This window comes from Mandrillus leucophaeus, unplaced genomic scaffold (genome assembly GCF_000951045.1).
Source record: "Mandrillus leucophaeus isolate KB7577 unplaced genomic scaffold, Mleu.le_1.0 Scaffold265, whole genome shotgun sequence".
NCBI classification, from domain to species: domain Eukaryota; kingdom Metazoa; phylum Chordata; class Mammalia; order Primates; family Cercopithecidae; genus Mandrillus; species Mandrillus leucophaeus.
Genome location: NW_012102754.1, coordinates 276170 through 303934, shown reverse-complemented (window position 1 = coordinate 303934; position 27765 = coordinate 276170). Strand labels below are relative to the sequence as shown.

At 55.2% G+C, this 27765-nt stretch overlaps 3 protein-coding genes across 4 annotated transcripts in view; 1 reads left to right on the top strand and 2 right to left on the bottom strand.

Moving 5' to 3' along the window:
* Nucleotides 1-5086, top strand: part of KLHL40 (kelch-like family member 40) — an 8737-nt gene extending 3651 nt beyond the window's left edge. The window contains exons 5-6 of the mRNA XM_011984268.1: nucleotides 3507-3653; nucleotides 4528-5086. Coding sequence (XP_011839658.1) covers nucleotides 3507-3653; nucleotides 4528-4639 — 259 coding nt within the window. The 3' untranslated portion in view covers nucleotides 4640-5086. The remainder of the gene's footprint in view (nucleotides 1-3506; nucleotides 3654-4527) is intronic.
* A 216-nt stretch (nucleotides 5087-5302) lies between these two features.
* HHATL (hedgehog acyltransferase-like) lies at nucleotides 5303-14973 on the bottom strand. Of its 2 annotated transcripts, XM_011984266.1 has the most exons (13): nucleotides 13609-13663; nucleotides 13253-13331; nucleotides 12862-12980; nucleotides 12396-12463; nucleotides 11677-11790; nucleotides 11353-11547; nucleotides 10788-10997; nucleotides 10154-10325; nucleotides 9658-9802; nucleotides 9498-9533; nucleotides 6256-6457; nucleotides 5716-5857; nucleotides 5303-5516 (listed from the first exon to the last, which is right to left on the bottom strand). In XM_011984266.1, exons 3-13 carry the CDS (start codon nucleotides 12965-12967, stop codon nucleotides 5392-5394), a joined length of 1515 nt encoding a protein of 504 aa, XP_011839656.1. In that variant the 5' UTR covers nucleotides 12968-12980; nucleotides 13253-13331; nucleotides 13609-13663; the 3' UTR covers nucleotides 5303-5391. The 2 variants fall into 2 exon arrangements, with proteins under 2 accessions (XP_011839656.1, XP_011839655.1); XM_011984265.1 differs by lacking the exons at nucleotides 13253-13331; nucleotides 13609-13663 and adding an exon at nucleotides 14704-14973.
* Nucleotides 14974-20353: 5380 nt separating this feature from the next.
* CCDC13 (coiled-coil domain containing 13) overlaps nucleotides 20354-27765 on the bottom strand; it is a 90807-nt gene continuing 83395 nt past the window's right edge. The window contains 3 exon segments of the mRNA XM_011984312.1: nucleotides 20354-21216; nucleotides 21757-21871; nucleotides 25355-25509. Of these exon segments, the coding sequence (XP_011839702.1) occupies nucleotides 21057-21216; nucleotides 21757-21871; nucleotides 25355-25509 (430 nt within the window). The 3' untranslated portion in view covers nucleotides 20354-21056.

Here is a 27765-nt window from a genome sequence, read left to right as displayed (position 1 = left end):
CATATAAGTTTGAGCCTTGCCAGTGGGGTGGGATTTGGAGACGTGAAGGGGAAGATGGTAATGTTTCCAGCCAAGGAACGATAAGCAAGGGATAGAACTGGGGCTTAGCCTGGTGAGCAGCATGCTCAGGGAGGCCTGACCAGCGAGAGAGGTGACAGACACTTGGTGCCAGGGTTAAGCTCACAGGCCTTACAGTTGCACTGGGGATGAGGGCAGCTTCACCAGCTACTAGCTCAGCAGTGTGGACACATTGTTTATTCTCTCTAGGCCTCTGTTTGTAAGTGGGGATACTATTCTTCCTGCATAATAAGGTCGTTGGAAAGTTAAATGATGCTTATAAAGTGCTCATCAGCACAGTGCTCAGCCCTCAGAAAACTTTCCAAAAAGATGAGCCCCTAGTATTCATATCTTTATTACAAGGCTGTGGAGGTGAACAAGGCCATGGACTGTAGCTTTTACAGGGCGAAAGGCAGGACTGTATTTGGAAGTTTCCTAAACAGTGGGATGGGGTGGAGAGCAGGGGGCAGGCAGGCCTCAGTTGGGAGCCGTTCAGCCTGGGAAAGCAAGGCCATAGCTGGACCTCCTTGCAGAGCTCCCCATCATTTCTGTGCTGTGGTGCCCTACCGCCTGCTATAACGGTGGTTGCCAGGAGCCTGCCTGGGCGGGGGGGACACTCATCTGCTCTCAGCCTGATGGCAGGAGGGGCACTGTCTCTCAGGGCGCCTCCGGGCTGCATTGGCCCTACCTGGGTTCCCGACCTCCTCTGCGATCTGGGGCAGCGGGACTGAGTGGGGCTGGGCTGGGGCTGGGGGAGTAGGGGGCAGTTGCTAACTGGACACCTGGCCTGCAGTTTGACCACCTGGACTCAGAGTGGCTGGGGATGCCACCACTGCCCTCACCCCGCTGCCTCTTTGGCCTGGGAGAGGCTCTCAACTCCATCTACGTGGTCGGTGGCAGAGAGATCAAGGACGGCGAGCGCTGCCTGGACTCGGTCATGTGCTACGACAGGCTGTGAGCGTGGCTGGGGTGGGGCTGAGCACCCTGGGGGTGGGTGGGGCATGGAGGCCGAAGCTGGTCTAGGGCCTGGGGTGGGATTTGGAGCTAGAGCCTTGGGCTCAGAGTGGAGGTGGGCTTGGGTAAGGGCAGGGAGGTTGGAGGGCAGGGTGGGAGCAAAGAACTGAGAGGCCTGGGAAGTTCCAGCAATGGATCTGATGCATCTCGAATATGTGTTAGGCGGATGGGTGCATGGGTGCAGAGATAGGGACTGAGCCGAGCCTGGGTGGGTGCCCACCCCAACCCCCACCCCCACTCCCATCTCCTCCAGGTCATTCAAATGGGGTGAATCGGACCCGCTGCCTTACGCGGTGTATGGCCACACAGTGCTCTCTCACATGGACCTTGTCTACGTTATTGGCGGCAAAGGCAGTGACAGGTGAGATTGGGCCTGGAGCGAATCTGTGGAGCATAGGTAGAATCTCCCAGAGGCTGTCAGCAGTTTGTCCTGGCTGCCCTGGCAGGCGATTGTAGGGAGGCATGGCTGGGCTCCTGCTTCTCTCCACCGTTCCCACCCTCCACCCCACAGGAAGTGCCTGAACAAGATGTGCGTCTATGACCCCAAGAAGTTCGAGTGGAAGGAGCTGGCACCCATGCAGACTGCCCGCTCACTCTTTGGGGCCACTGTCCATGATGGCCGCATTATTGTGGCAGCTGGGGTCACCGACACAGGGCTGACCAGTTCTGCCGAAGTGTACAGCATCACAGACAACAAGTACGAAAGCTTGTCTCTTCCACCAAGGACAACTGTGTGGCTTTGGGCTTCTGTCAGCCTCAGTAGGAGCCGCAGTCCCTGTCTTGGGTCTCCAGTGTTGAGCTGGGACATCAGCATAGAAACAGACCTTCTCCCCTGATCAGCAGTGAGCAGAGGGCTGGGGGAGGGGATGCCAGGTTGCTCATTCAGGGACTCAAAACAGGCAATGGCTTGGTGCAAGGGATGTAGCAGTGAACAAGACAGAAGCTGCCCTGCCTGGGACACCAGAAAAGAGAAAACTGAACTGAGAGATAGTTGTACTCAACTGGCAAAAACGGTGAGGGTGGTGGGAGGAGGTTGTCCCAGACCAAGGAAATGTGGTGCGGTGGCAGTTAGGAGAAAAAATGCAAGGCCCACAGGAGGGAAGGCATTGCTCCGGCTGGGTGGAGGCGGGTGGGTCATGGAGATGGGATGGCGGTGCTGGGGCTGGAGCGGGGGCCAGCAGGAGAGGGACTGTATCTCATCTGTGTTCTACTAAAGTACTTCATGGCAGCTGATATAGAGAGCAGATTAGGGATTTCCCAGGGGACAGGAAGGTCAGGGGTGATGAAGGCCTGGACCTGGGGGCACAGCAGGGATGAGGCTGAGGGGATGCATTGGACAAAGACAGGCCAGGGCTTCTTACACTGTGATGGGCATGCGAATCTCCCGGGGATCATGTTAAAGTGCAGATTCTGATTCTCGGTATGCGGAGGGCTGAGAGCCTGTAAGTCTGCATTTCTAACACCCCCAGGAGCTGCTGATGCTGCTGGGCTGTGAACCACATTTTGAGTAGCAAGAGTCTAGGAGGTGGAAGAAACAGGGCTTAGCTATTGATTGGATGTGGGGGTGAGGGGGGAGAAGTACACGCTTCTGAGTGAGGGTGGGAGGCCACTTACTGGATAATCATTGGGATTGGGTAGGGAAAGTGAGGGTCCAGTTAGGACATGTGGACTTGAAGTGCCTGGGGGTGTCCAAAAGGAACCCACCTGGGAGAGAGAGGGCTGAGCTGGAGGGAGAGATCTGGGGGTCAATAGCACATGGAGGGGCCAAGCTCCCTCAGGAGAGAGGGTGTAAATGGGAGGAGCTGAGGTCCAAGCCCTGATGGTGGGGGCAGCTGCGTTATCCAGGAAGGAGGCCACGAAGGTGAGGCCGGAGAGATAGGAGGTGAGGAAAGTCACGTCAGCAGGGCTGTGTGCTGTAGGACCTCAGTGCGTGTGCAGTGGCTGGGGACCTCAGGGAGGGCAGTTTTGGAGGATGGGACTAAGGCCCAAGGCAGGAGCCAGAGCAGTGAAGATACATTGAGAACAACTGGGCTGTGAAAGGAGAAGGACGGAGCAGGTGTGCAAGGGGGGCGGGGCTGCCGCTGAGGGGCAAGAGGACTGCATCCAGGGCAAGGCTGGGGGCCTGCTAGGGACTGGGGTCATGAGTTGGAGAGTGGGGTTAGTTCAGGAGAGGGGGAGGGGCAGTGGGGAGATCCATGGTGGGCTTTGCTGGACAGGTTGGATAGAATGGCAAGAGGACAAGGAAAGGAAAGGGGAGGAGCAAGAGAATGGGGAAGGAAGGGAAGACCAGAGGGACAGGAAGGGGAACAGGGTTGGGGGCATGGGTGCTTGGGACTTGGAAAGGGTTGCAGTTGGAGCTGTGGGTGCTGTGTGGCAGGGACAGTCACTGGGTTTGCCGAGGCACCCCAATGATGCACCTTCTCACACAACCCCAGGTGGGCACCCTTCGAAGCCTTCCCACAGGAGCGTAGCTCACTCAGCCTGGTCAGCCTGGTGGGTACCCTCTATGCCATCGGTGGCTTTGCCACACTGGAGACTGAGTCTGGAGAGCTGGTTCCCACAGAGCTCAATGACATCTGGAGGTGAGTCCGGCCCCAGGGAGGCCAGGGGGCATCATGAGCAAGGCTGACACTCCATAGCACCATGGTGGGGTACCAAGGCACTGGGCAAGCTCCTCTGGGGGCAAAGCGGATCCCTCTTCTAGGGAGTCCTGTAGGGAGGAACAGCCCATATATCCTGCTCGGCTGTTTCTCGCCAGTTTGTTGGGAAAGTCTGGGCTTGCACAGATGGCACCGTGCCCCACTGTGGAGCAGCAACAATGTTGCAGACGGGAGCAGACCCAAGCTTAGGTCACAGACCCACAGAAACAGGGCCCAAGTAGCAGCCGGATTTCCTCTCTCCTGCCTTCCAGGTGCTTGGTGTGGAAGGAGGGCTGCCACTAGGACTGGGAAGCAGCTGGAGCCCTGGCCTTTCAGAACCATTGCTCTCTATGGCTGGTCCTTTGTGGGGGTGGGGGAAGGAAGCTTTAGCCCCTGGGGCATCTCCTTCCTGAATCTGCAGCCATCCCCACTGCTGCAGGCAGCCCCTGGGGAGCAGTGCTGCCGGAGGGTGGGACTTGAGACTTAGTAGAAATACAGCATGGAAGTTCTCAAGGAGAGAACATTGATGGGATGGTGTGGGGAGTGTAGACTTTCTTGGAGGGGAACTTTGAGGAATATGGAAACACCCCTTGAGAAGTGATCTTTCCTGGGGAGGAAGACCCTTCCTGGAGTGTGGGGCGGGTGTTCCTTGAGTTGGATCTTGTGGAGGTCTCCTTTCCCAGAGCCTGGGGATTTTCAGGAACAGATCTCCCTAGAGATGGGCCGAGCGCGCTCAGCCACCCATCTCTGCTGTGTTCCACTCTGGACTCAGTTAACCGAGCTCCCCGTCCTTGTCCCCACTCTCTCTCACCCCCAGGTATAACGAGGAGGAGAAGAAGTGGGAGGGTGTCCTGCGGGAGATCGCCTACGCGGCAGGTGCCACCTTCCTACCAGTGCGGCTCAATGTGCTGCGCCTGACCAAGATGTGATCAGCTCAGGGAGACTGAACTAAGGACCCCTCCCATCCTGTGACACTCATTGGCCTGGCCTTGTGGGGGCTCCAGGGAAGAGGCTAGGCCAGAGCCTACCTGGATCCAATTATGGTGCCCCAGGGGCTGTGTTAGCCAAGGAAAGGGAAGTGCTGCTTAGTCCTGGACTTTTGGGCAAGGATGAGAAACTAGAGGCTTCTCCAGTGTTGCCATATCTCCCTAGGTTGTCTTGATCCATGAACCAGAACCACAGGGTGGTATCCCAGGCCATGTCCTGGCCCTGCCCCAGCTTGGCTGAGTGTGCTGGCAAAGTTCCCCACAGGACTCAGTCTTCCTGTCTGTCAGATGGGAGCATCCGCATCAAGTGCAGTGTACAGTGCAGACATGTCTCCTTCTTTAGGAAGAATAAAGCGCCGTCTGAGCAAGCAGCTCAGGGTCTGCATCAGTACTCCACCAGTCAGTGAGCAGGTGTTTCGAAGACTTGGGGCTTCAATGTTCCGCTGTTGGGCTGCCAAGGTCGATGGGCTCTGCCCTCCATCTGGTGTCCCCTCCTCCCTATGGGTGGGAACCCTCCCCTGCCTGAGGCCTAGAGCCTCCAGCTCTTCAGCCACCATGGAAGTGGAACCAGGGGACTGTGGGAAGAAGGGGCAGGGAGCAGCCAAGCTGTTGTAGAAAAGTCTTTTATTCTATCGGTCAGGCCCCATCTGGCCCAAGAATAGCTGAGCAGAGCCCGTCCCTCTACCCGCTCCCTCCTACTCCGGCTTCTCTTTGTCCTGCTTCTGCTCCTCCTCCAGTGCCAAGTTTCGCTCACGCTCCTTTACTAGCTGGACACCACAGTAGGTGACAAACAAGATGACCAGTGTGGTCTGGGGGAACCCTGTGTGGGGAGGGAGTCATAGATGCTTGGGAGCAGCACCGCATCCTCGGCGAGTTTTCTCTTCCCACCCCTCTCCCCGCTGGATGGGCCCTCCCTGCTGAGTCCCGGGGTGATGAGAGGGTAGGAGGCATTTTGGAAGGTCCCAGTCCTTGAGGCTGATGTCTGGCACCTTCTGCATCCCCACACCCTTGTCCCTTACCTGTGAGTAGCAGGCGTCGGGCAACCAGCTGTGTGAACTCGAGGCTGTTCAGACTCACAAGGTTGTACATGATGATGGCCCAGAAGTTCATGGCTCCAAACAGGGCCCGGACCCTGCGGGACATCTGCACTGACAGAGAGGCCTATTCCGTCCAGGAAAGCATGGGCAGCGGGACAAGAGGCCAAAGGAAAGAGGACGTGGTGGGTCAGCATCCTTACCCACATGGCCAGTCAGGTCTTAGGGCTATGTCTGGGTCTTGGGGAGCCCCAGGTCAGCTCTCCCTCCTTGTTAAACATGGGGAAACAGTTCCAGAGAGAGGGCAAGGCCTGACCAACATGGCAAGGCCCAGGTGCTCCATTCCCCATAGAAGGGAGGGATGGGCAGATTCCCACAGAGTGAGCCATTGCCCTGACAACCAGGAGGGTGGTGGTGAGAAAGTTCTGGTTTGGGGGCCAGGTGGTTGGACAACTCCAGAAAGCAGAAGTGCCCCCCTGCCCTCCATAACCCAGACAGTCCCAGCCCCAGGTCTTCCCTGCTCACCTCAATTCGTGCTAGGGGCCCCCACTCTGCCAGTTTTTGCACCCAAAGCTCAAAGTTGAGGCCAAAGCAGTTAAGGAATGACCACAGGTAGACAATGTCACAAGGCCCAAGCCACAGAGTGGTGATGGCAAATGTGGCCACTGTGGCCGCCAGCTCTGGGATCACAGCGGAATGCTCCCCACCAATGTGATCATACACATATCTGCAGGAAAAATGGGAGAAGGGCCACTGGGAGTATGGGAAAGGGCAGGGATGAGATGGGAGAGGACACACAACAGGCGACCTCCTCAACACTGTCACCCTGGGTGCATTCAACATTCCTGACCTCAGGTAGTGGTTCCTCCTCCAACCAACTTCAAATTGTGGCAGGCTCAGCCTGGGACATTATAGCTTCTCTAGCTCTGTTCATTTACTCCCCAAATGATCTCATCCAGACCCAAGATTCCAAGTCGTGTCTCTATGCCGATGACCCCTAAATCTGTGTCTTTAGGCCAGTCTCTCCTGATTTGTATATCCAATTGCTACTAGCCATGTCACTTGATTGACAGATTCCCCTATCCCTGCTCAAACCCTGCTCCGTCCTTATCTCAGTGAATGGCACCACCATCCATTCAGTTGCTCAGGGTATAAGCCTTGGTGCCTTCTTGGATTCTCAATTTGCCTCATCACCAACATCCAAGCAAGCCAGCAAATTCTGTTGACTCCTCTCAGTCCTGACCACTGCTCACCTCCTCTACAACCACCACCCTAGTCAAGATGATCTCTCTTTTCACATAAATTATTGCAAGAGCCTCTTAAGTGGTCTTCTCGTTTCTGCTTTTGCCCCCACAGTTCATTCTACACACAGCAGCCAGAGGTATCTTTTGAGAGTGTAGCTCAGGTCACATCACTCCCATGATTAACCCCTCTGAATAGCTCCCCATTACAACTGGAATAAACTCAGTCTCTTTACTCTGGCTAGAAGATCCCAAGTGGTCTGGTTTCTGTTCCCTCCCTGATCTCATCAGTCACCATGCTCCCCCTGCTCACTATGCTGGCCTCATTGGCCTTTCTGACCTTCACACCCACACAGTTGGTTTGTGTCTCAAGGTCTTTGCCCTTGTTGTACCCTGTACCTGGTATTCTCTGCTCCACATCTCCTTATCACTCAAATCTCAATTCAAATATCATCTCCTCAGAGAAGCCCACCCAGACCCCAACTAAAGAAGCCTCTACCGTGTTGCCAACTTCTATCCCATTGCACATTTTATTTTCTTCATAACACTTACCACTCTCCAAAATTATCTTAGTTATGTCTGTTTACCTGTTTGTGGTCTGTTTCACCCCACTAGACTGTAAGCTCCATGAGGTCAGGGTCTTTGCCATGTTCACTGCTGTATCCCCAGTGCCTAGAACAGGCCTGGCATGCAGCAGGTGCTCAGTAAATATTTGTTAAATAAATTCAGTGGAAGACCCATGAATAACCAGCCTTTCCATTCCTCGACCTCCTCATTTCCAATGGCTTTTTTCTCCACTCCACCTCAGCCACCCACACTCATGGCCATGCCCCAACTTTGTCACCACTTGAAAGTTCACTCCTTTCTAATTCCCACTCTTTGCCCAGCCCCTCTTGACCTCCTGGCCCCCTAGCTTCCGTTCTTCAATCCCATTGATCTTGTGACCCTCCCATCTTCACCACCGTCCTTAGCAGGCTTATATCCAATGAGTCACCACTATAAATAATCTAAAAACCCTTATTCCTGACTTCTTCCTTCTCACCCATCTGTGAGAGCCCAATCCCCTATTTTCTCCTCAGCTACATCCAGGCAGCTAAGCCCCATGGGGGAAATCTCACATCTTCACATGCTGGAGTTCATAAGCCCGCCACCTCCAATACAACCTGGGTGCTCAGTGCCAAGGTTTCTCTGGTTAGCTGCTTCTCCCATGCTCTGCAAGGGCCACTGTGTCCTTATCTCCCCACAAGTATGAGTGGACAGATAGTATGAGTGGGGGGATCCAGGCTGGGTTGCGAGGGTAGGCATGTATGTTGCCTCTCTCCATGTCCCCAGTCCTGGCTTTCTCAGCTGATGGTCGTGCCTTCTGCTTCCTGGAGAAGGCTGAAGCCTTCAGGTGGAATCCCTTATGTGTCTACACTAACCTGCCTTCATCTGCATCTACACTGGCTTCTCTTCCTCCTCCTCCCACTAAAGCCAGGCCTCTGCCTGGAACTAGACACCATCACCTCCTTCCTCCTCAGGGACCTCATTCCTGAGGTGATTAAATCAATCACCCCTATATCCTGCATCACCAGCTTCTCTGTTGAATAATTCTTCTTAGCATGTCCCATTCTCTCCTATATTTAACACATCCTTCGTCTCCCTCAGCCACCCCTGTCTTCCCCCTGCAGTCCCAGGCTTTTCCAGGAGTCATTACACACTCCTCTACTCCTCAGTTGACTTTCCCTCCTTACCTGCCCCTGCCTTGCCAGTGAAAGGCTGAAAACCTCCATGTCACCAGCACTAATCTTTGGTCTCCAGCTTCTTTGAGGCTCAGTGGCATCTGACCCAGCTGCCCCCACCATGCCTGGATGGTCTTCCCTTGGCTTTCAGAGTGGCCCATGACTCTGATTCTTCTCCTGCCCCTCCAACCATTCTTTCCAGTCCTTTCCACTGGCTCTTCCTTTTCCTTCCAAGCAGAGCTCTTGCAAGCCAAATCTCAGCCATCCCCATCTCTCCTCTTCTCACGCCACTCCCTCTCCTGAGGACTTACCCACTCCCAAAGCCTAAAAACCACCTGCCTATACTCAGGACGCTCTGAGTTCCATCAGTCCTCCAGACTCTCAGAACCCCAGACCCTCAGACCCAACCACCTCCCTGAACCTCCACAAGGATATCTCTTAGATTGCAACTAGACATTTCTTAAACTGAAGCCCTCTCTGGAAACTACCCTCTATCTTCCCAGGCTGCACATAGGAATTTCAGCGTCATCTCCCTCTCCTTCCCGACACCCACACTTCATGGCTACATCCTATCCAGGCCGCTGTCTGTGTGACCCTCCTCCCACCACCTCTCTGCACTTCTGGGGCCCTCACTCAAGTCCTAACTTCTATATCTTTCACCTAGACCTCTGCCAAGACCTCCTCACTGCCCTCTTTGCTTCCCCTGTCCCGGGGTGATCTTTTAAAATGTGGACCCATCTTGGCACTGCCCTGCTCAGACACCTGGCAAGATGGCTGTGACCACCCCCACCCCACCCCTACTCACTTGCAAAGCCAGTCATTGATGCCACGGTCAAAGTGCCTGTAAAAGAAAAGCAGAGAGCCATGTGCCCATCAGGTGCAGCGCTCCCTGGGCATGGGGGAAGAGGCTAGGGGAAGATGTGGTTTGAGGGGGTGAACCTCCCCCACCCTGGCCCGGCACTCACGTTTCTGCGAAGACGTAGAGTGCAGTGATGCACTTGGGAGGCTGAGGTGGGTCCAGGTGGTCGAGGCACGCCACAGTGTTGACAACGCCAAAGAGGACAGCCGCCTTCACCCAGTCATACACCAGGTTTGAATAGGCTAGGCCAGCTGGGGACAGGGCACCATCACTGCCTGGGGTTCATCGCCTGGGGCCTGCCCCCATGGAAACCCTGTCCCACCATTTCCTTGTGGAGACACCAGGCTCTGCCTGCCCCACGGAGAACCCCCATATTGTGGAAATCAGCCATGCCTGGTGGGCTCTGTGGGATACTGCTCTGGCCCTACAGGATGAAGCTAATGCCAAGACCCATGCATTAGAAAGAATAAGCCCCTGCTCCCATGCCCTTAGGTGCTGTGCCCTGCGGACCTCAGCTTCCCCGACTGTGGCACCGTGGGGGTGCAGAGGGTCTGTTTTCCTGGGGTGGCAGCCCTGCCCCCATCTCTCTTCTGAGGACCCACCGAGGGCACTGTCTGGGAGGCGGTTGGCGAACTTGAGGTCACTGGGGATGGTGAGGATGTAGAAGAAGTGAAAGAAGATATCGACGGCCATGATGGCCACCACGCTCAGGCCTGCCTGGGCTCGGATGTGCCACAGCTCACCCTCGCGTCTCACTGGCTCCACCTGGTTCACCTGAGGGGATGCGAAGGGTCTGAGGGAAGAGGCAAGCCCTGCCCAGGGCGCCCTGTCTGAGGGGGGTTCACCAACTACTTGGGGCAGGAGGAGACATGGCTTTATCCAGGAGTCCTGCCTAAGGGTGGAGACACAGGTCACCCTGGAGTCTGAGGAGGCTTCACAGCCAGTCACAGGAGACCCAGTTCTGTCCTGGGAGCCCCATTTGTGAGGGAGGAGAACATTCATGGCCTGGGAGTCCTGTCTGAGAAAAGAGACATATCTCCACCCTGGGGTCCCTGCTGGAGGGGAAAGGTGGCCCCATCCTGGGGTCTGAGGAGGAAGGGGAGACATGGCTTCATCCTGGAATCATGCCTGAGGATGGGGATACAGCCTGCTTCGGGAATTCTATCTGAGATGGAAACCCCAATCTGAAAAGGGAGATTCAGCCCTGTTCTAGAAGCCCACAGGGTGTCCCCTCACCTGGGCATGGAAGCGATCAAAGGTCATGATGGGCCCGAAGAAGAAGAAGGGCAGATAGAAGTTGTACTTGAGCAGGTCAGCTAGGGAGTAGTGGCGGTCAGGGTGGGCACAGCTCTCCAGTGCAAAGCTGGTGCAGCGCAGCACTGTGAAGCTGCTGCCCCCATGAAACAGCACCTCTTGAAGATCAAAAGTGCCCGTTACAAATCCGCTCTGGAGGGGGAAAGAGCAGGCCACCAGCTCACTAGGGTGCCTCCTGTCTCTGGAAAACCTACTCCCCACTCCCTAGCTTCCTATAGGGGCTCAGCCTGGTCCTGTCCCTTCCTCTTTTCCAGAGCAGTTAACTTTGGCCACTGCTCTGTCCCAGCAATTCGAGGAGCAGGGGATGAGCTGGCAGTTCCTCCTGTGATGCAGGTGGTGACCGTGTGGCCAGGGCATACCCAAAGGCTTGAAGACAGCTGGAAATGTGAAGGGAATACTTGGGGATACTTGGGGTACAAGGACTTTGGATGAAGTGAGAGGTTTGGGATCTTATCCCTACACCCTCTACCCTTGCACCAGTTCACACCTGCCAAGAGATTAGGGGGTCCATCTTGAAGGAGGCCAGGCTGGCCAAGCCAAGGCCAAGACAGAGCCAGGGCTGGCCCAAGAGTGAGGCCACATAGAGCCCCACACAGTGACCAAGCAGCAGCAGGAGGTACCAAGGGCCCATCGTGCCCATCACAGCCAGGGCCCCGTATGCAGCATACATCCAGGAGCGGAGCTGTGGACAGGGAGAAGGCTTCAGTTTTGCCATACAAATGGGGGTGTGACCCCAGGAGGGGGTTCCCACAACCCTTGTGGTGAAAGAGGAGCTGGCAGGGGGAAGCTGGGTGGCCCAGGTCCAGCTCACCTGTGGGGCAACCATTGTGCAGAGTTTAGCAAACAGCACATGTCCGGAGAGGGCGAAGATGATGACGTTGCGAAAGGAGGTGAACCACATCACCCACTCGAAGTCAGCCACATCCTGGGGCAGTCCGGAGCAGGAGGAGGTGGGGCAGGTGAGGGTGGGAGAGGGGGCAGGACGAGCTGGAACCTAGACTGGTCAGAGCCCCAGCACCTTCCCAGCCTTCATGTTCTTCTTTTATTATTATCATTTTAAAATTTAATAATTATTATTTTTTACCACTAGCCAAACCCAATGTGTCCTCTTTACACAAACACAAGTGCCTGCAGGTCTCCACACTCCTCTCTGAAGGAAGTACTCAGGCAGGAGGGTAGAGAGGAGTGAAGGGCACCATAGGGGCTGCTGGGTCCCTCGAAGCTCGCCCTCTCCTCCGCACGTTGCCTGCCATTCCCCCTTTACTGCTTTGTTTCTGGGAAGGGAGGTGCTGGAGGCTCCGCTGAAGCACACTCCGCTAATGTGACCCATTTCCCAAGTGAGCAGGGCCCGGGCAAACTTGATGTCCCGGAAGGATACAGGAGGAGCCAGTGGAGAAGCTGAAGGCACTGAAGCTCAAGCCAGAGGCTCCCGAGCTGTGAGAAGCTCTCTGTTACTTGACAACATCTGGAACAGCGGAGAGGGGAGAAGGGTTCGGGATGGGAGGGACCCTTGGGTGTGGGGGGACCTACCATCTTCCGGCCAATGTACTCCCAGCCAGGTCGCACAGACTCCCGGAAGGCCTTCCTGTGGGCCCCATCTGAGAACAGAGTGTGGCCTCAGGGAGAGGGGCCTTCACATCCCCTGCCCCTCCTTCCCCCGTGGACAAGGCTGCCCCCATCCTGGGGAGCGAGGGCGTCAGGAGCGGGGCGCAGGCCTGTGTGTGTGCGGTGTGTGTGTGTGTGTATGTGTGTGACTCTGTGTCCATTTCTCTGTCAGTTTCTCTGCATCTCTGTGTTCCTGTGACTGAACCTGACTCCACCAGCCTCCAGTGTCTATCTGAGATGGGAGCCCCAGGCTGAAAAGGGGGATCCAGCCTTGTTCTAGAAGGAATACCCTGGGTCTGGAGCCTGTAAGTTTCTGGCTTTGCTGGTTGGAACCCTGAAGCCCCCAGGGGAAGAAGGGTCCTGTCCACTTGCCCCGAGGCACAGCCATTACCTTGTGAAGCCTCAAGGAGGCCCCGGCCAGCATAGGCCAGGGCCCCACTCAGCACCAGAGAGTAGAGGCCCAGCTCAGCCGTCGGCAATGCTGTCTTGATGCCCATAGCCTGGACAGGGCTGGGGAGACAGGTTGGGTGAGGGAATTACAGTCTCCAGCCCAGCTTAGCCCCACCTCATGGTCCTGCCACCCCAGTGGGGACCCCACTCTGAAGAGAGATTGTCCCACCAGCCCCTTGGGGACCTTGTACCATCACTCTGCCCACCCCTGTGCCCCCCACTGCTCACAGGCCACCGAACACCAGTGCCCCATCCCAGCTGCTGCTCTTCTCCCCACCCACCCATCAAGGCTCTTGCTGTCAGAGCCCTCACTCGCAGCCTGCCTCCCTCACCTTCATTTACATCTTCATACCTTCCAGACACACCGGCCCCACCCTCTGTTAAAACCGCTCCTGCCAAGGCCCCCATGACCTTCGTTCGGAGAAACCCCACCTTTATCACTACAGTCAGGTTTCTGCCTGCAGGGTCCCTACCCTGATCAACAAGTCTCCCTCAGCTCCTCACAAAGCCCTAGCCTCTCTAAGACCCTTTCTCTGACTCCCACTCCCCTCCCTGAGATCCCATGACCAACCCAGGTGCTGCCCCTAGAGCCAAGCCTCCATCCCTCGCATTAAGCCTCCAGCCTATCACTGACCTCCATTCCCCCAACATGTCCCCAAGCTCCAGCCTGCCACACCCCAGTCCCTGCCTGTGTCTGTAACCACACTGCCCCACTCTCTCAGTGCTCTGTGTATTCAGGCCCTGGGCACCGGCTGGAGGCTGTGCTATTTGAGGAGGTGCCCTGGAGTAGCGGATGTGGGGCCAGGCAGGGCCAGGGAGGGCACTGGCTGCTGTCCAAGGTACTGACCAGAATCAGGCCCTGGTTGAGTCTTACCACTCCCTCCAGTGGGGGCCTAGCTTGACCCCTGGAGAACTGCTGGGCCGTCCTGCAGCTCAGTTAGCATCTTTGCCCTTCCTACTCTGCTTCAGCCTGGCCCAGGGGCTTCCCAAGGACCCCATGGGTACAGACATAGGGTCCAAATTAAAGGGAGGAACATGTCCAGGCACCCCTTGGGCTGATAGGGCAAAGAGGTGGCTGATGTGGCCCTTTCACCCACCCTTGATCCTCCCCCAAATCTTCATCCCCAGCCCTGCAGCCATCTCCCCTGCCAACCCCCACCCCCGCCCGCAGTCTCCTCGTACAGATGGAGGGGTCATGGGCCAGATAGGAGCAGGGACCTCTCAAGGTCACACAGCAGACCTGGGACAGACTTCTGCCTGCCTCCCCTCAGGATCGGGTTTCTCAGTGACACCCTCTGGAATCTGGGGTAAGAGAAGACCACCACTGCCTCTCCCCACAGCAGAGGCTGCCAGCCTGATGGCTGTGCTGCCGGCCTGAGGGTGGAGGCACCTCCTCATCAGCTGGGTGGGGGTGGAGAGGCCCTGGGGATCAGGTTAATGGAGCAGGAGCTTGAAACCGGAGCACGGTGAAGAGCCCGCGAAATAGCTTTGTCAGCTGCCTCCCACTCGCCACTTTCCAATTTTAGCTCCCCATGGCCGGTGCGGGGTGTCCCCAGAGAGGCCTCTGCAAGGAGCTGGCCCCCAGCCTGAGGCCTCTCCTGTAGACCCCCGGACTAGGACTGGCCTGTGGACACAGGGGCATCCCTTTTCCCCTGGTCCTGCCTGCCCCAGATGCCCCTGGGGTAAAGCCCCTTTTGTGGCCCGTGATTTGGGATGAGGGCCTGGGGTGTGCCCCACAAGTCTCAAGAGCCCCAGAGTAGCTGCATCCCCAGCTGGCACTGACCTTGAGGAGGCCGCAAGGGACCCTGGCACACTGCCCACCTCAGGCTCTGGGGTCCTGCGTCCAACTGTCCGTCCGTCCGACCGGCTGAGCTCTGGGGCTACGGTGGGGTGTGTCCAGCCCTGGGGTCCCCACCCCCTCGAGGTTATGAGCGGTGAGTGGTGACAGCGGGAGGAGGAGGGGGAGGAGGAGGTGGCCTTCCTGGAGCGGAGCTGAGCAGAGTGGAGCAGAGCCGAGTGCTGCAGAGCTGCTGGCCACAGGGAGCCGCAGGGAGGATCCTTGAAGGGGGGCGGGTGCTGGGGGGGCAGGGTGTCCAGTAGCATAGGCTCAGACAGGAACACCTGGGCCTCTCTTCAGCCTGCCTCCCCTGGCTCCTAGAGAGCCTGTGCCTCTCTCTCTCACTGCTACCCAGGACTTCCCTCTTCCAGGAAGTTTCCTGGTGGCCCCATCAGCCTCTCCAGGCTTGTAAGCCCTACCCCCACCACAGCCACACACATTCACAACATGCACACACTTTCACACTTGGACTCCAGGGACTCCAGCTCCTACCTTTACATATGACCTCCTAAGGGCTATCCCAGGGCAGACTCATCTCACCCCCTGACCTGGTCCTTTTCATTATGCCATGAGTCCTGGTTGGTCATGCATCAGTGCATCAGGGAGGGCTGACTTGCCTGATGGGACTGGAACTAGCATGGAACATGTGGCTGAGAGGGGTCCCCATAAGCCAGCTCTGTCCCATAGGGAGGGTCCCGACTGGAGGGGTGCTAGCAGGGTCACTTGGCAAGGCTTATGGGTACTTGGAATGGCTGGTATCCTCTCGATGGCAGAGTGGAGGCAGACAGGAAGACAGGTGTATTCCTAACCAACTAGGGGTCCTGGTAGGACAGGGCCCTCATTCTGGAAGGGAGCATCCAAGGTCTCAGCCCTGGATACCTGAGGGAAGGGGTATCCTGAAGGTGCCCCTGAGATTAAGAATCTCTGACAGTGCCCCCCTCAGATGAGGCCAAGTCTGTGCTATTTATGGAGGCCTGTTTACGTGTGTGCTTGTGGGGAGGCTCTAGGGGGTAGAAGGAGTTTTGTGACTGATCAGTCACAGGACAGCTTCTGGAGCCCCTACTGATCCTGTGACCCCAGCTTCAGGCTCAGCTGAGGAGGCAGGAGGGAGGTGCTGCTCCCCACCCACTAGGGCCCAGGAAGGGGAGAGATTGCACTTAGGCAGTGAGCTGCCTCCTGAGCATGCAGACATGCTGGCCTGGAGGACAGAAAGGAGACCCCCAACATACACACTCCACACAGGATGCAGAGGCCCGTGTCTGTGGTCCCGGACCCTGAGAAGCATGAATGGTGACTAGTGCACAGTGTGGGTGCTGGGTTAGGGCTGTGGTGGGTAATGGGCACTAGAGAGGCCAGCATCAGGGAGGAAAGGATACCTGAGCCAGACTTCAGGGTTAAGGAGGGCTTCCTTGGGAGGCGGGGGGTCAATGGTTGTTAGGAGTAAGTTAATCATAGTAGCCAGGACGTACATGGATTAACCTTTTAATTTCACCACAGCCCATAGGGAAGATGTTGCCATTGTCCGCAGTTGGGAGAAGAAGAACCTGGCACATGAGGAAGCCAAGTAATTGGACCAGCCCTGTAAGCTCCTGGCACTGACTGCCCTGCAGGGGCGACAACACCGTGCACCCACAGTGGGGCCCTCACGAGGCTCAAAGAAAATGGCTCAAGGGAGCAGACACGGTGGTTTGACCCCAGAGTTAAGAACACAGGTTCAGCCAATTTACTTGAGCCTGAGCTGGTGTGCCCCACTTCTTAGGGTCTCAGATCCTCAGTTGTAAAATGGGCATACCGCTGGCCCTGGCCCTCACCAGGGTGGCAGGGGCATCCGGTGACTCACTCCATGACAAGGGCCTTGCTCATAAACAGAGGCTATTAGAGAGCCACAGACACCCTGACCCCCAGAGGCCCAGAGAGGCTGGATTCACACTCAGCAGTGAGGCCTTCCCCGGGTGACCCACAACCAGCAGGGTCTGCAGGGAGTGTGGTGTGTGGAAATGGCAAGAGGGGTGGAGGGCTAGGGAAGTCCTGTGGATCTGTGACTGGACAGCCTGAGGCCAGTTCCACTGCGTCTGAGGCGGGTGGCGGGGGAGGGCACCTGGCGAGGCCAGCCCACACCACGGACAGGAAACTGACTGAGCTAAGACCAGCACTTGGCCCTGGGGCCGTCCCAAATGCCACAAGGGCAACTGGGAAAGATATGGCGGGGAGTGGGAACAATTCTCTCAAATCTGAGTCCCATTTCAATTTTTAAATTTTCTTTGGTTGTTTGTTGCTCAAAGTAAAAATGCGAGGAAAGTATCCTGTGTGTTTGCATGTATATGTGCAACTGTGTTTTCTATTAGTTGTGTGTAGAGTCTGCGTGTACGTTTTGTGTTGTAGGTTGTTCCTGGCATGTGTTTGCTGTGTATGTATATCCTGTGTATTGCTTGTGTGTGCACATGTATCGTACATATGTGTGTATATGTGTGTTGTGTGTGTGCAAGGCTCAGGGATATAAGAGAGACAGTGTATGTAAAGGCACACCTGTGGGGAGAAGGTGGGTAGGCAGACTTCTTTGTGCTTAGGGCTGGCTGTGGGCTGGCTGGGGGTGGGGAGGAGAAGCTTCTTCTGGCCCCTGGATGTGGGGGTCCAGAGGAGCACACCCACTGGAGGTCACCCTGCCCTGGGCTCCTGGGAGCAGGGGAGGGGCCCAGTGACAGTGTAGTGTGTTTAAGCCTGAGCCAGGCTGCAACCCTGCCCAGCTCAGCTGTGGTGCCCCAGAGGCCCCCATGGGGACAGTGGCCAAACTACATCCACAGCTCAGCCAGGCCTCACCTATCAGTGCTGGAACCTGAGCACCAAGACCCGCAGCACCTGCCTGGTGTGTGGCAGGGAAAGCCCTCACGTGAGGCAACTCCACCGCTTAACTCTTTACTTGCCCCTGCCCCTCAACCCGCCAGGGCACCTGCACTCTCCCCTCCAGCTGCCTCCTCGTGGCTCTGGCCGGGGCCCTTAGTGTCTTATCCAGCACACCTGTTGCCCACCTGCCTGAGGGATAGGGAGGTCATCCTCAGGGTGGGTGCCTAGGACAGACAGTGCTACCTAGGAGTGGCACTGACTCACCTGGACAGACCAGCTGCCTGGCTCTGTACCTGGCCCACCTGGGTTAGGTTTCTCAGGGTCCCTATCTTTGACCCCTTTGACAACCTCCTGCCCTTGAAAGTCCTTCTCCCAGGCTCTCCCCACCTTCCCTTTGCCCCTCCTTGCTCCTTTGCCTTAGGGAGATGTGAAGGACACAGGACTCCCTGACAGCCCCCTCTCCACCCAGATCTGATCAAGGAGGCTGGGAACTTGGGAACTGCCACAGGGATGGAGTGGGGATGGTGGGGGAAGCCCTGTGGTGCTGCAGCCCGGTCTTGCATCCTTCCTCACCCAGCTCCATCATGGCTTTTCCCACGCCTCTGATTGGACTGGAAACTCCCTGAAAGGAGGAAGAAAGTCAGATTCACCTGTAGGTCCCTCCCGGGCCTGGAGAGGCTGGCATGCTGTTGGCACTCACTGACTGCCTGATAGCAGACTGGCTGGATGGAATGGTGACCTGTGACCAGTCTGTCTCTCTCCTCAGCTGACCTGAGAGTTCCTGGAGGCCAGGGACTGTGTTTGCCTCACCTCGGCACCTCTGTGCCTGGGGTAGAGGAACTGCTCAACAAGTTCTGGTTGAATGAATAGAGGGAACACTAAGAGTGAATAATTATTGAGCACTTACTGTGTGCGAGCAGCTGCTGTAACCATTGGACACTTTTTATCTCAATGAACCCTGCAGAGGGTTCCAATGAGGGAATGGAGCAGACCTGATCATCAAGCTGGGCGTGGGGAGGTGCCTGGTGGCAGGTGCCAGAAGACATGACAGGGACTCCTGCACATGGCACCACAGCAATGCTGTCAAGGTTGCCTGTGGAATCTGAAAACTGAAACACTCGTCTTTATACCCAGAGTTGGCCAAAGCAAGACACTAGCAAATCAGTTCACCCAAAAATGTGCAAACAAGATATCCCGTGCCTGCCTGTCTGCAGTTTTTCTCTCCTCTCTCATATAACTCTTGTTGAAATCAATCTATAGATACAGGTTCCTCGTACAAAAATAAACAGAGAGCTAATAATTAGCAAAAAGTCTTTGGGTTATTCTTTGACATATATATTAGTAGCAGCCCCCTAATAGAGGATTCTATTATTGTCTGCATTTTATAGATGAGAATGTGGAGGATCAGAGAGGTTAAATAACTTGCCCAAGGCCACACAGCTGGTAAGTGGGGAGAGAAGTATGCCCCAGGCAGCCCCACCTGTCCAGACTCCATGACCTGATGCTCCTTCCTGTCTCAGGCCTAGCCGAGAAAGGGCAGCAGAACCACCCTGAAGTGGCTGGAGTGTGGGTGATGCCATCTCTGTACTTCCCTGAGGTGACCTTGAGGAAGGATGGCTGGTCCTATACCTGCTTCTCACTCCCTGGAACTGCGCTGAGGCCAGAGCCTGTACCCCACATACTCAGATCACCCTCTGGAGCTCCTCAGTACCTGCAGGAGAAGGTGCTGACTCGTTTCTGTTCAGACTGCATCTGGCCCGCCCCTCGCTGTCACACACTGTCCCGTCCCAGCACAGACCCTCTCTCTCCTGGCTCTCTGCCTGGTCATTTTCCTTCACAAGGAACCAGAGAAAAACTCTTCCTTCCCAGAGACCCTTAGGACCCCATCAGAATCACCAGTTCATCCTGGTGGCTTTTGCTCTAACTTGCTGTGGGATCTCTAGATCCGTGTGACCCCATGCAGGGTCAGGGGTTCCCTGAGGAGTGGGGGCCAGCTAGGGTCCCTCCATAGCCCCATCCCCAAGGAAGGGACTGAGAAGATAGGGTCCCAGGAGCCCCAGTGGCTTTTCCTGGGGAAGGGGGTGTTTTCACAGTATGTGCACCTGCATTTGTGCGTCACTGCACAAGCAACACACAAGTGGCTATGTCTTCACATGTGGGAATGTGTGACCACATTCACATGTGTGTGCTCATCTGCACCTGTGTGTCCATGAGTGTGCACACATGGAGGTGCCTGTGTGCACGAACAGCTGCATGCTCCTGAATTGAGGTATTTGTGTGTATCTGCATCTTTGTGTGGGGCTGTGGGTGCACGTGTGGCCAGAGTGTCTGGGGTTGGGGTGCATGGCTATGAGTGACCTTCCTTGGGACCACTCCTTCCTGTAGCTATAATTGCATAGTTACAGCTGAGAAAGGGCAACACTGTGACAGTCACGTAGAGGCCTGCGGATCTTAGGGTCCCTCTGCAGCAGCCCTTCCGGTTTACCATGGCGAGGGAGGTGCACCGTACCTTCGACTGGAGCCACTACCTCAAAACCCTTCTGCCCGAAGCTCCAGCCGAGCCCTACCTCGGCCCTCTGCCACCAGCATCCATCAGCTGCAGTCTTGGTGAGCAAACGAAGGTGCCTCTTGGAGTGGCTGCCTAGGGGTGGGGTTGTCCAGTGGTGAGTGAGTGCGCCTACCCTGGGTGATCTCTGAATGGCAAGACCCTGGTTTTGGGGTCAGGCAGACTGCAGTTAAATATTAGCTGAGCTTCTTTCTGTGAACCTCAATTTCTTCATCCATCAAACAGGACAACAATCCCCTGGGTTATTAGAGGACTGAATGGGGTCAGGTTGCCACAGTAGATGCTCACTCACTGGGAGCTGCAGTGATTATGAAAACACTTATTATTATTACAAGTCCAAGGGTCCGCACCTGAGGAAGTGTCCTGAGGAACGGGCTGACAAACTGGCTGAGAGCATAGTGCCCCAAGTCTGTGTTGGGTGTGGACGGGCTATAGATGGAGCTGGGATGGGGGTGAGGGGATAGGGTGGGGCTGAGTGGCATGGGGGATATGCCCAGTTAGGGTAACGAAGGGCTCTCCTGTGTGTGAAGCCATGAGGACATCCAGGGCTAGTACCTAGGACGAAGGCAATGAGCACCTGCCCGAGGGACTGCCCATTCACAGCCGGCTTGCCGCCCCAGAGCTCTCGCCTCTGCCAGTGAGCCACTGGGACTCCCCGCTGCTGTAACCCAGCCGGCTCAGGGTCTCCTGCAGTGTCCCACGAGGGCTTCTCTTCTGCCTTCCTGGCCTGAGACATTGGTTTTGGTCATCCTTAAGGAGCCTCTTCTGGTAGAAGTGGTTGAGCTGGCTGCCCTGGGCTGGCTTCCCGGAGCAGATGGAGTTCTCAGACAAAGTCTTGTCCTCTCAAGACCTGAGGCTGCCCACCCGGCCAGGCCGACACTGGGCTGTCATCCTATTGCTTATCTGTCTTCTGCTGCCGCAGGGCCTGCAGGAAGACGCTTTTCACCTGGCCCAGGATCTCATGGTACATCCGGAAGTCTTCCTCCTTTCCCCGCAGGGCACTGCCCAGGGCAGCCTTTAGCATTTCATTCTCCTCCACCTGGACGGCCAGCCTGGACCACAGGAGACAGCACTCAGTGTGGCTGGAGCTGCATGCAGGTGTGCGTGGGTGACAGAGGGCCCTGGGTGGCTGCCAACGTGGCTGCTCTTCAGGTTCAGGCTTCCCTCTGACCCATCCCCTCCTCTCACTGACTCTTGGGGATACTGTGGATTCCTCTCTATGGGCCTGGCTCCCTGCAGTGTAAGCTACCTCAAGGCCCCTTACAAACTGAGTTCTAATTTGTAGAGGTTCCCGTCTTTCCCTTCCCATGGCTGCATGGGATCTTAACAGGTTTAACTTAGTGAGCAACTGGGTTCAGTGATCCATGCTTGATAAAATTTATATTGGACTATGGGTCATTGGAGTTTGGGCTGGGCCCTCTGTCCTCTGAAGGCCAGTCCCTGAATTGCAGGCCTAGAACCCATGACCAAGCAGGACCAGCTTCTGGCCAAATGAGTCAAAAGTGCAAGGGGAGGGACACAGTCCCTCCGCCCATGGAGGCACCTCCACCCAGACAACCCTACCCTTTCAGGAAGGTGGGGCAGGGGAGCACCTGGTTGTCAGCTCTTCCATTTGGGATTCCACGGGCACATCGGAGAGCTGGGCAAAGGGTGGGTCCTTCTTCTCACTCCCGGTTGGGTTTTGCCTGGTGTTAGAGGTGGGCAGACCTGTGCGGCAGTAGCAACCACTTTCTGTGAGGAGGCCACAGCCCTGTGCTAGCACCCTGCTTCTCCTCCCCGCATTGCCCACTGCCTGCTCTTCCACATGGTGAAACGCTACACCGCCTTTGGGGTGCAGGACAACTCTGAGCTCTGCCTCCCTCCGAAGCCCTCCCTGATGCCTCCTCTGCATGCCTCTGCCCCTGGCTTTGGCCTCTGCTACAGCCCTGACTCTGCCCGCTCTGTATCAAGGTGGTTCCTCACCACCCTGTCTCCATCTCTATACTTTACAAGTTTCTGGTAATTTGTTTTCTTTTTTTCTTTTCGTTTCTTTTTTTCTTTTTCTTTTTTTTTTTTTTTTTTCTGAGACAGAGTCTTGCTCTGTTGCCAGGCTGGAGTGCAGTAGCAAAATTTCGGTTCACAGCAATCTGCGCCTCCCAGGTTCAAGTGATTCTTGTGTCTCAGCCTCCCGACTACCTGGGACAACAGGTGCCTGCCACCTGCCCAGCTAATTATTGTATTTTTTGCAGAGACAGGGTTTTGTCATGTTGGCCAGCCTGTCTCAAACTCTTGGCCTCAAGTGATCCGTCCACCTTGGCCTCCCAAAGTGCCAGGATTACAGGCGTAAACCACCATGCCCAGCCTGGTAATTTGTTTTCAAAAAGAGAAGGCAGCTGAGCCTGAGGTCTGGCCTGCAGGCTGAGCCCGAGTCTAGGTTGTCACTGTACCTGATGCCTTCATACCAGTGGTCCCCATCCAGGCCATCAGCTTCATACTAGGAAGCAGGGGATCCAGGGCACTGGAGTTGAGGGGTACAGAATGCTCACAAAAAGGAGACAAAGCGGCTGGGGGAGGCGGGTAGTCCCAGCACTCTGGGAGGCCAAGTGGGGGCAGATTGCCTGAGATCAGGAGTTTGAGACCAGTCTGGCCAACATGGTGAAACCCTGTCTCTACCACAAACACCAAAAAGTTAGCCGGGCATGGTGGCGTGCACCTCAAGACTAGTCTTGTGTAAACCTGTCTCGTTGCTGGGGAGGCGGCAGAGTGGCTCTGCCTTCTACAGGGGCTAGACTGAATATTCTTCAGGGCCTTTCCTGGCTCCAGGGGACACTGCTAAGCTGTCCTTGGCTTATTCCGACCATTGAGCACCTCCACATCCCCAACTAGGGCTGCCCTGGATAGGAAACTGCTTGTTCAGCCTGATGGGATTTTCTAAGCCCTGTGACACAGGGAATCAAAAACAGAGCCTCGGCCAGGTGCGGTGGCTCACGCCTGTAATCCCAGCACTTTGGGAGGTTGAGGGGGGCGGATTATTTGAGGTCAGGAGTTCAAGACCAGCCTGGCCAACATGGTGAAACACCATCACTACTAAAAATACCTAAATGAGCAGGGTGTGGTGGCGAACCCCTGTAATCCTAGCTACTTAGGAGGCTGAGGCAGGGGAATTGTTTGAACCAGGGAGGTGGAGGTTGCAGTGATCTGAGATCGCGCCACTGCATTCCAGCCTGAGGGACAGAGCAAGACTCTGTCTCAAAAAAAAAAAAAAAAAAAAAAAAAGAGACAAAGCTCAACTGGTGGTGAACTTGGGCAAAATCAAAATCACAGCATCAGAAAACCTTGGTGCTGAAAAGGCCCTCAGAGGTGGCGTGACCACAGTAAATCAGTTGGCATCAGCAGACCTGGCTTTCGCCCTCTGCTGAGAGGCCTCGGGCAAACAATCACCCTCTCTGAGCTGGTTTCCTTAGCTGAAAAAACGGGATAATCGTTTCTGCCTCTAGAGCCTTGGCAGCCTCAGTGAATTCTATTTGGCCCTCAAGGCCCTGTGTGATCGGACCACTCCAGCCTCCCTGTCTCCGGCTCTTCCTCCAAGCCACCAGCTAAGTTTCCATGCACCAACACTTGTTCTTCCCTCGGGGATCTGCAGGCCACATCCCCTCCCCGTTCCTCCATCTCTGCTCAGATGTCTAGCTCCCCGCAACTGGAGTGAGACTGCCACGGGGGACTGAATTGTAAATCCAGCCTCCTCGTTTTACAGATGGGCCAGGGGGAGGCGGGGAGGTGGCGCTCTGCTCACCAGAGGGGCAGGATTTTGCTCATGTTACAGGCCAGTAGGCAGCAGAGGCCACCTGGACATTTTCCCTCAGGCAGCTGCCCTCACTGTCCAGCACAGAACAAAGTGACTTGCCTGCTGTGGCTTAGCTCTCCCTGGTTGGAAGTCCTGCTGCCCTGCAGGGGGTAAGCCCCAGCCTGGAGAAGCCACACTCCTAGGGAACATATTCCCGAGAGTCTAGGAGGGTCAGCAAGGCTAAGCCCCAGGGACTCTTCCTTCTCAGCCTGGATTCGCAGAAGCTCCTGGCCCCGCTGGTGGAGGAAGAGAAAGCAGGTGGCCTCAACCCACTTTTTGTGCCCTACTTCTGGCATACCCTTCGGAAACATTCTGACCTCATCTGGGCTGAGCACTGAGACCAAGGGTCTGACCATCCTTGGCTGGGGAGGGGTTGGGGGGCTACTGGGATGTTGAGAGAGGGTGCAGTGGGGGCAGCAGCACCTCCACTCCAGAGCCTGGAGGGTGCTGGGATGGGTGGGATGGGAGGTCCAAGGGAGGCAGGCCCAGCCCCTCCGCACTGGAGACCCTTCCTCCCTGGGAGTCAGCCGTCCCAGAAGTGGCTTCTGGCTCTGGCATCCTCCAGCTTGCCCCAGCCCCACAAGATGCTGTTGCTGCTGGTCTGAACACTGCACCTTGAGAACCACTGTGTTAGAGTGATAGACCTTTCAGTTAAGGACAACATTTCCCAGCTTCCCTCTGCACCTGGCTATGCCCAACTGTCTGGGATCTGGCTGGTGGGATGAGAGCAGAAGTGACACATGCAACCGTAAAAGGTAAGGAGAAGTTTGTCTCCTTCCCTTCTCCCCTTCCTGCTGCTGATGGGAAAGCTCAGGCAGTCATTGTAGACCAGGAGATGGAAGCTGCATGTTGAGAACAGTGGAGCCACAAAATAGAGGGAGCTTGGGTCCCCAAACCTCTGGCGAGGCTACTTCCTGCTTATATCAACTTGACCGCTGCAGGAGGCAGAAAGGGACTCCTCCCCTGCTTCAGCCACTGCGGCTTGGGCTGCCCCAGTAGACCAGCTGTGCCTCATGATCACTTTTAATGAATTCAGCTCAGGATAGAGAGCTGAGGGCTGGGGGTGGGGGTCCAGAGGAGGTGGTGGCTGGGGGCATTCAGCACTGCCACCTCATGCTGAGGGCTTACAGGTGGGAAGGCCAAGGCCACATAAGCCAGTGGAGCTCTGGGGCTCCTGCTTCTGAACGGGAGGCCCAGGGAAAAGGACACCCCGCAGCGGGGGCAGGCAGAGCTCCACCCTGATGGAGGCTCTGCCTCCCACACGCTCACACACTCGCTGACGGGCTGAACAGTGCAGCTGCCTGGCTCCTCTGTTAGCAGCAACACTGCCCCACCCGCTGCACTGAGACTCCTGCCCTGGCCCCTACCAGTTTTCGTCCTGGGGGCTGCTCTCTGGGAGGCCGATGCCTTCCCTGGCTCCAGGCGTATCTTCTCCAGATGTTGCTCCAGCACCACGGTGCGGTGTCGCTCCTCCTGCAGCTTCCTCTCTGACTCCAGGAGCTTGCTGTTGCTCTCCTCCACCCTGGTGATTAGAGAGGAGGGGATGCCACATGACCTGGTAGGCAGAGGCAGCCCCCACCCCACTTGCTCAGGCCCTTAGAGAGATGGGCACATCTTACATTGGTGGTGATGGGACCTCTTCATTTTCATTGCAGTAACACAGGAACATGCATTTAAACACCATACGGTTCTCTCCAAGGTTAAAATTTAAAAATTATCAGCCCACTCCCAGCCCCATCATTCCCAATTCCTGCTCTCCAAAAGCAATCACTTATAAAACTTCTAGCTGTTTCTTTTAACATTTACTGCCATATTTCTACAGACGCTTATGTTGCTATTTTTTAAAGGTTTAAATATAATCTTTTGACTTCCTGTCATGGAAAATGAGAATTTAGTTTTATTTTAGTACTCTCCCCCTACCAAACAGAATCACCTCTACACATTTTTGGATGAATTGATATTAGGTGGTGTATCAGTTTTCTATCACAGCTATAAGAAATTACCATAAATTTAGCAGCTTAAAACAACACAAATTTATTATCTCACAGTTATGTAAGTCGGAAGTCTGGCAAGCTCAATGGGTTTCTCCGCTTCTGGTTTCACAAGCCAAAATCAAGGGGTTGGCTGACCTGGGCTCTTATCTGGAGGTTCCAGGGGAAAATCCACTTTCAGGCCCATTCAGAGTGCTGAGAGAATCCAGTTCCAGGTAGTTGAAGGACTGAGGTCCCTGTTCCCTGCAGGCTGTTGGTCAATTTCAGCTTCTAGGAGCTACCTTGCCCCCTCCATCTTTAAAGCCAGCTAGATACCCTTATCACGCTTTGAATCTCTACCCTCTCTGACTTCCTCCACAGCATCTCTCGGAATAATCCCAGATGGAGATATTTCTCTGCTTTTAAGGGCTCAAAAGATTAGATTGAGCCCACCAGATAATCCAGGATAATCTTCCCATTTTAGGGTCCATAACAATAATCATATCTGCACAATCTCTTTTTCATGTAACGTAAAGCACTCACAGGCATAACAGCAGGGAGCCAAGGGCATAGACACCAAAAGCCTGTCTACATTAGGACAATTAGTCAGAGCCGTGATGCACAGTGTCACATGTCCTTTCTCATTTAATTGTTTGCTTTTCTTGGAGTTAGTGATTATCTTAAGCTTATCGTTTTGTTTTCTACATGCCTGTTATAAAGGTTATTTCACATGAAGCACTTGTCTAATCTCACTGGAGCTTGAGCTTAGGTCCTTCCTGTGGCTAGGTGTGCCATTTCAGACTTCTATGATACTAAAGGTTCAGTGAGGAAGCTGGAACTCCCTGAGATCTAACCCAAGCCAAGAGTTACATGCACACCTGCAAATTAGAGCGGCAGCCTTGAAACTGGAGGAAGTGATCTTTCCACCTGGGTGAAGGGTCAAAAGGAACAGAATGGCAACAATTCTGAACAGTATACAACTACTAATAAAAAGCTGTATAGTAACACAGTACACAGCTACTAACACATATTTAAGCATATCCCTTGAGATTTTATTTGCAAAAGCAAAAACCCAAAACAACCTAAAGGCCCATCATCAGGGGACAAACAAATGGTAACATATTCATACTATAGAACGTGATAGAATATGATAGAACTGTGCTGCCCAACACAGCGACTGCCAGGTTCATGTCCACATGTAGCTATTACAATTAAAGTTCAGGGGCTGGGCGCGGGGGCCCACATCTGTAATCCCAGCACTCTGGGAGGCCGAGGTGGGTGGATCACCTGAGGTCAGAAGTTCGAGACCAGCCTGGCCAACATGGTGAAACCCCATCTCTACTAAAAAATTTTAAAAAATTAAAAAAAATTAGCTGGGTGTGGTGGCATGCTCCTGTAATCCCAGCTACTTTGGGAGGCTGAGGCAGGAGAATTGCTTGAACCAGGGAGGTGCCGGTTGCAGTGAGCTGAGATTGTGCCATTGTACTCCAACTGGGCAACAAGAGCGAAACTCTATCTAAAAAAAAAAAAAAAAAAATTAAAGTTCATACCATGCATGATGGCTCACTCCTGTGCTTTGGGAGGCAGAGGTGGGTGGATCACTTGAGCCCAGGAGTTCAAGACCAGTCTAGACAACATGGCAAAACCCCATCTCTGCAAAAAAGTACAAAAATAAGCCTGGCATGGTGGCACGTGCTTGTAGTCCCAGTTACTTGGAAGGCTGAGGTAGGAGGATCACTTGAGCCTGGGAGGCAGAGGTTGCAGTGAGCCAAGATCGCACCACTGTACTCTGGCCTGGGCAACAGAGT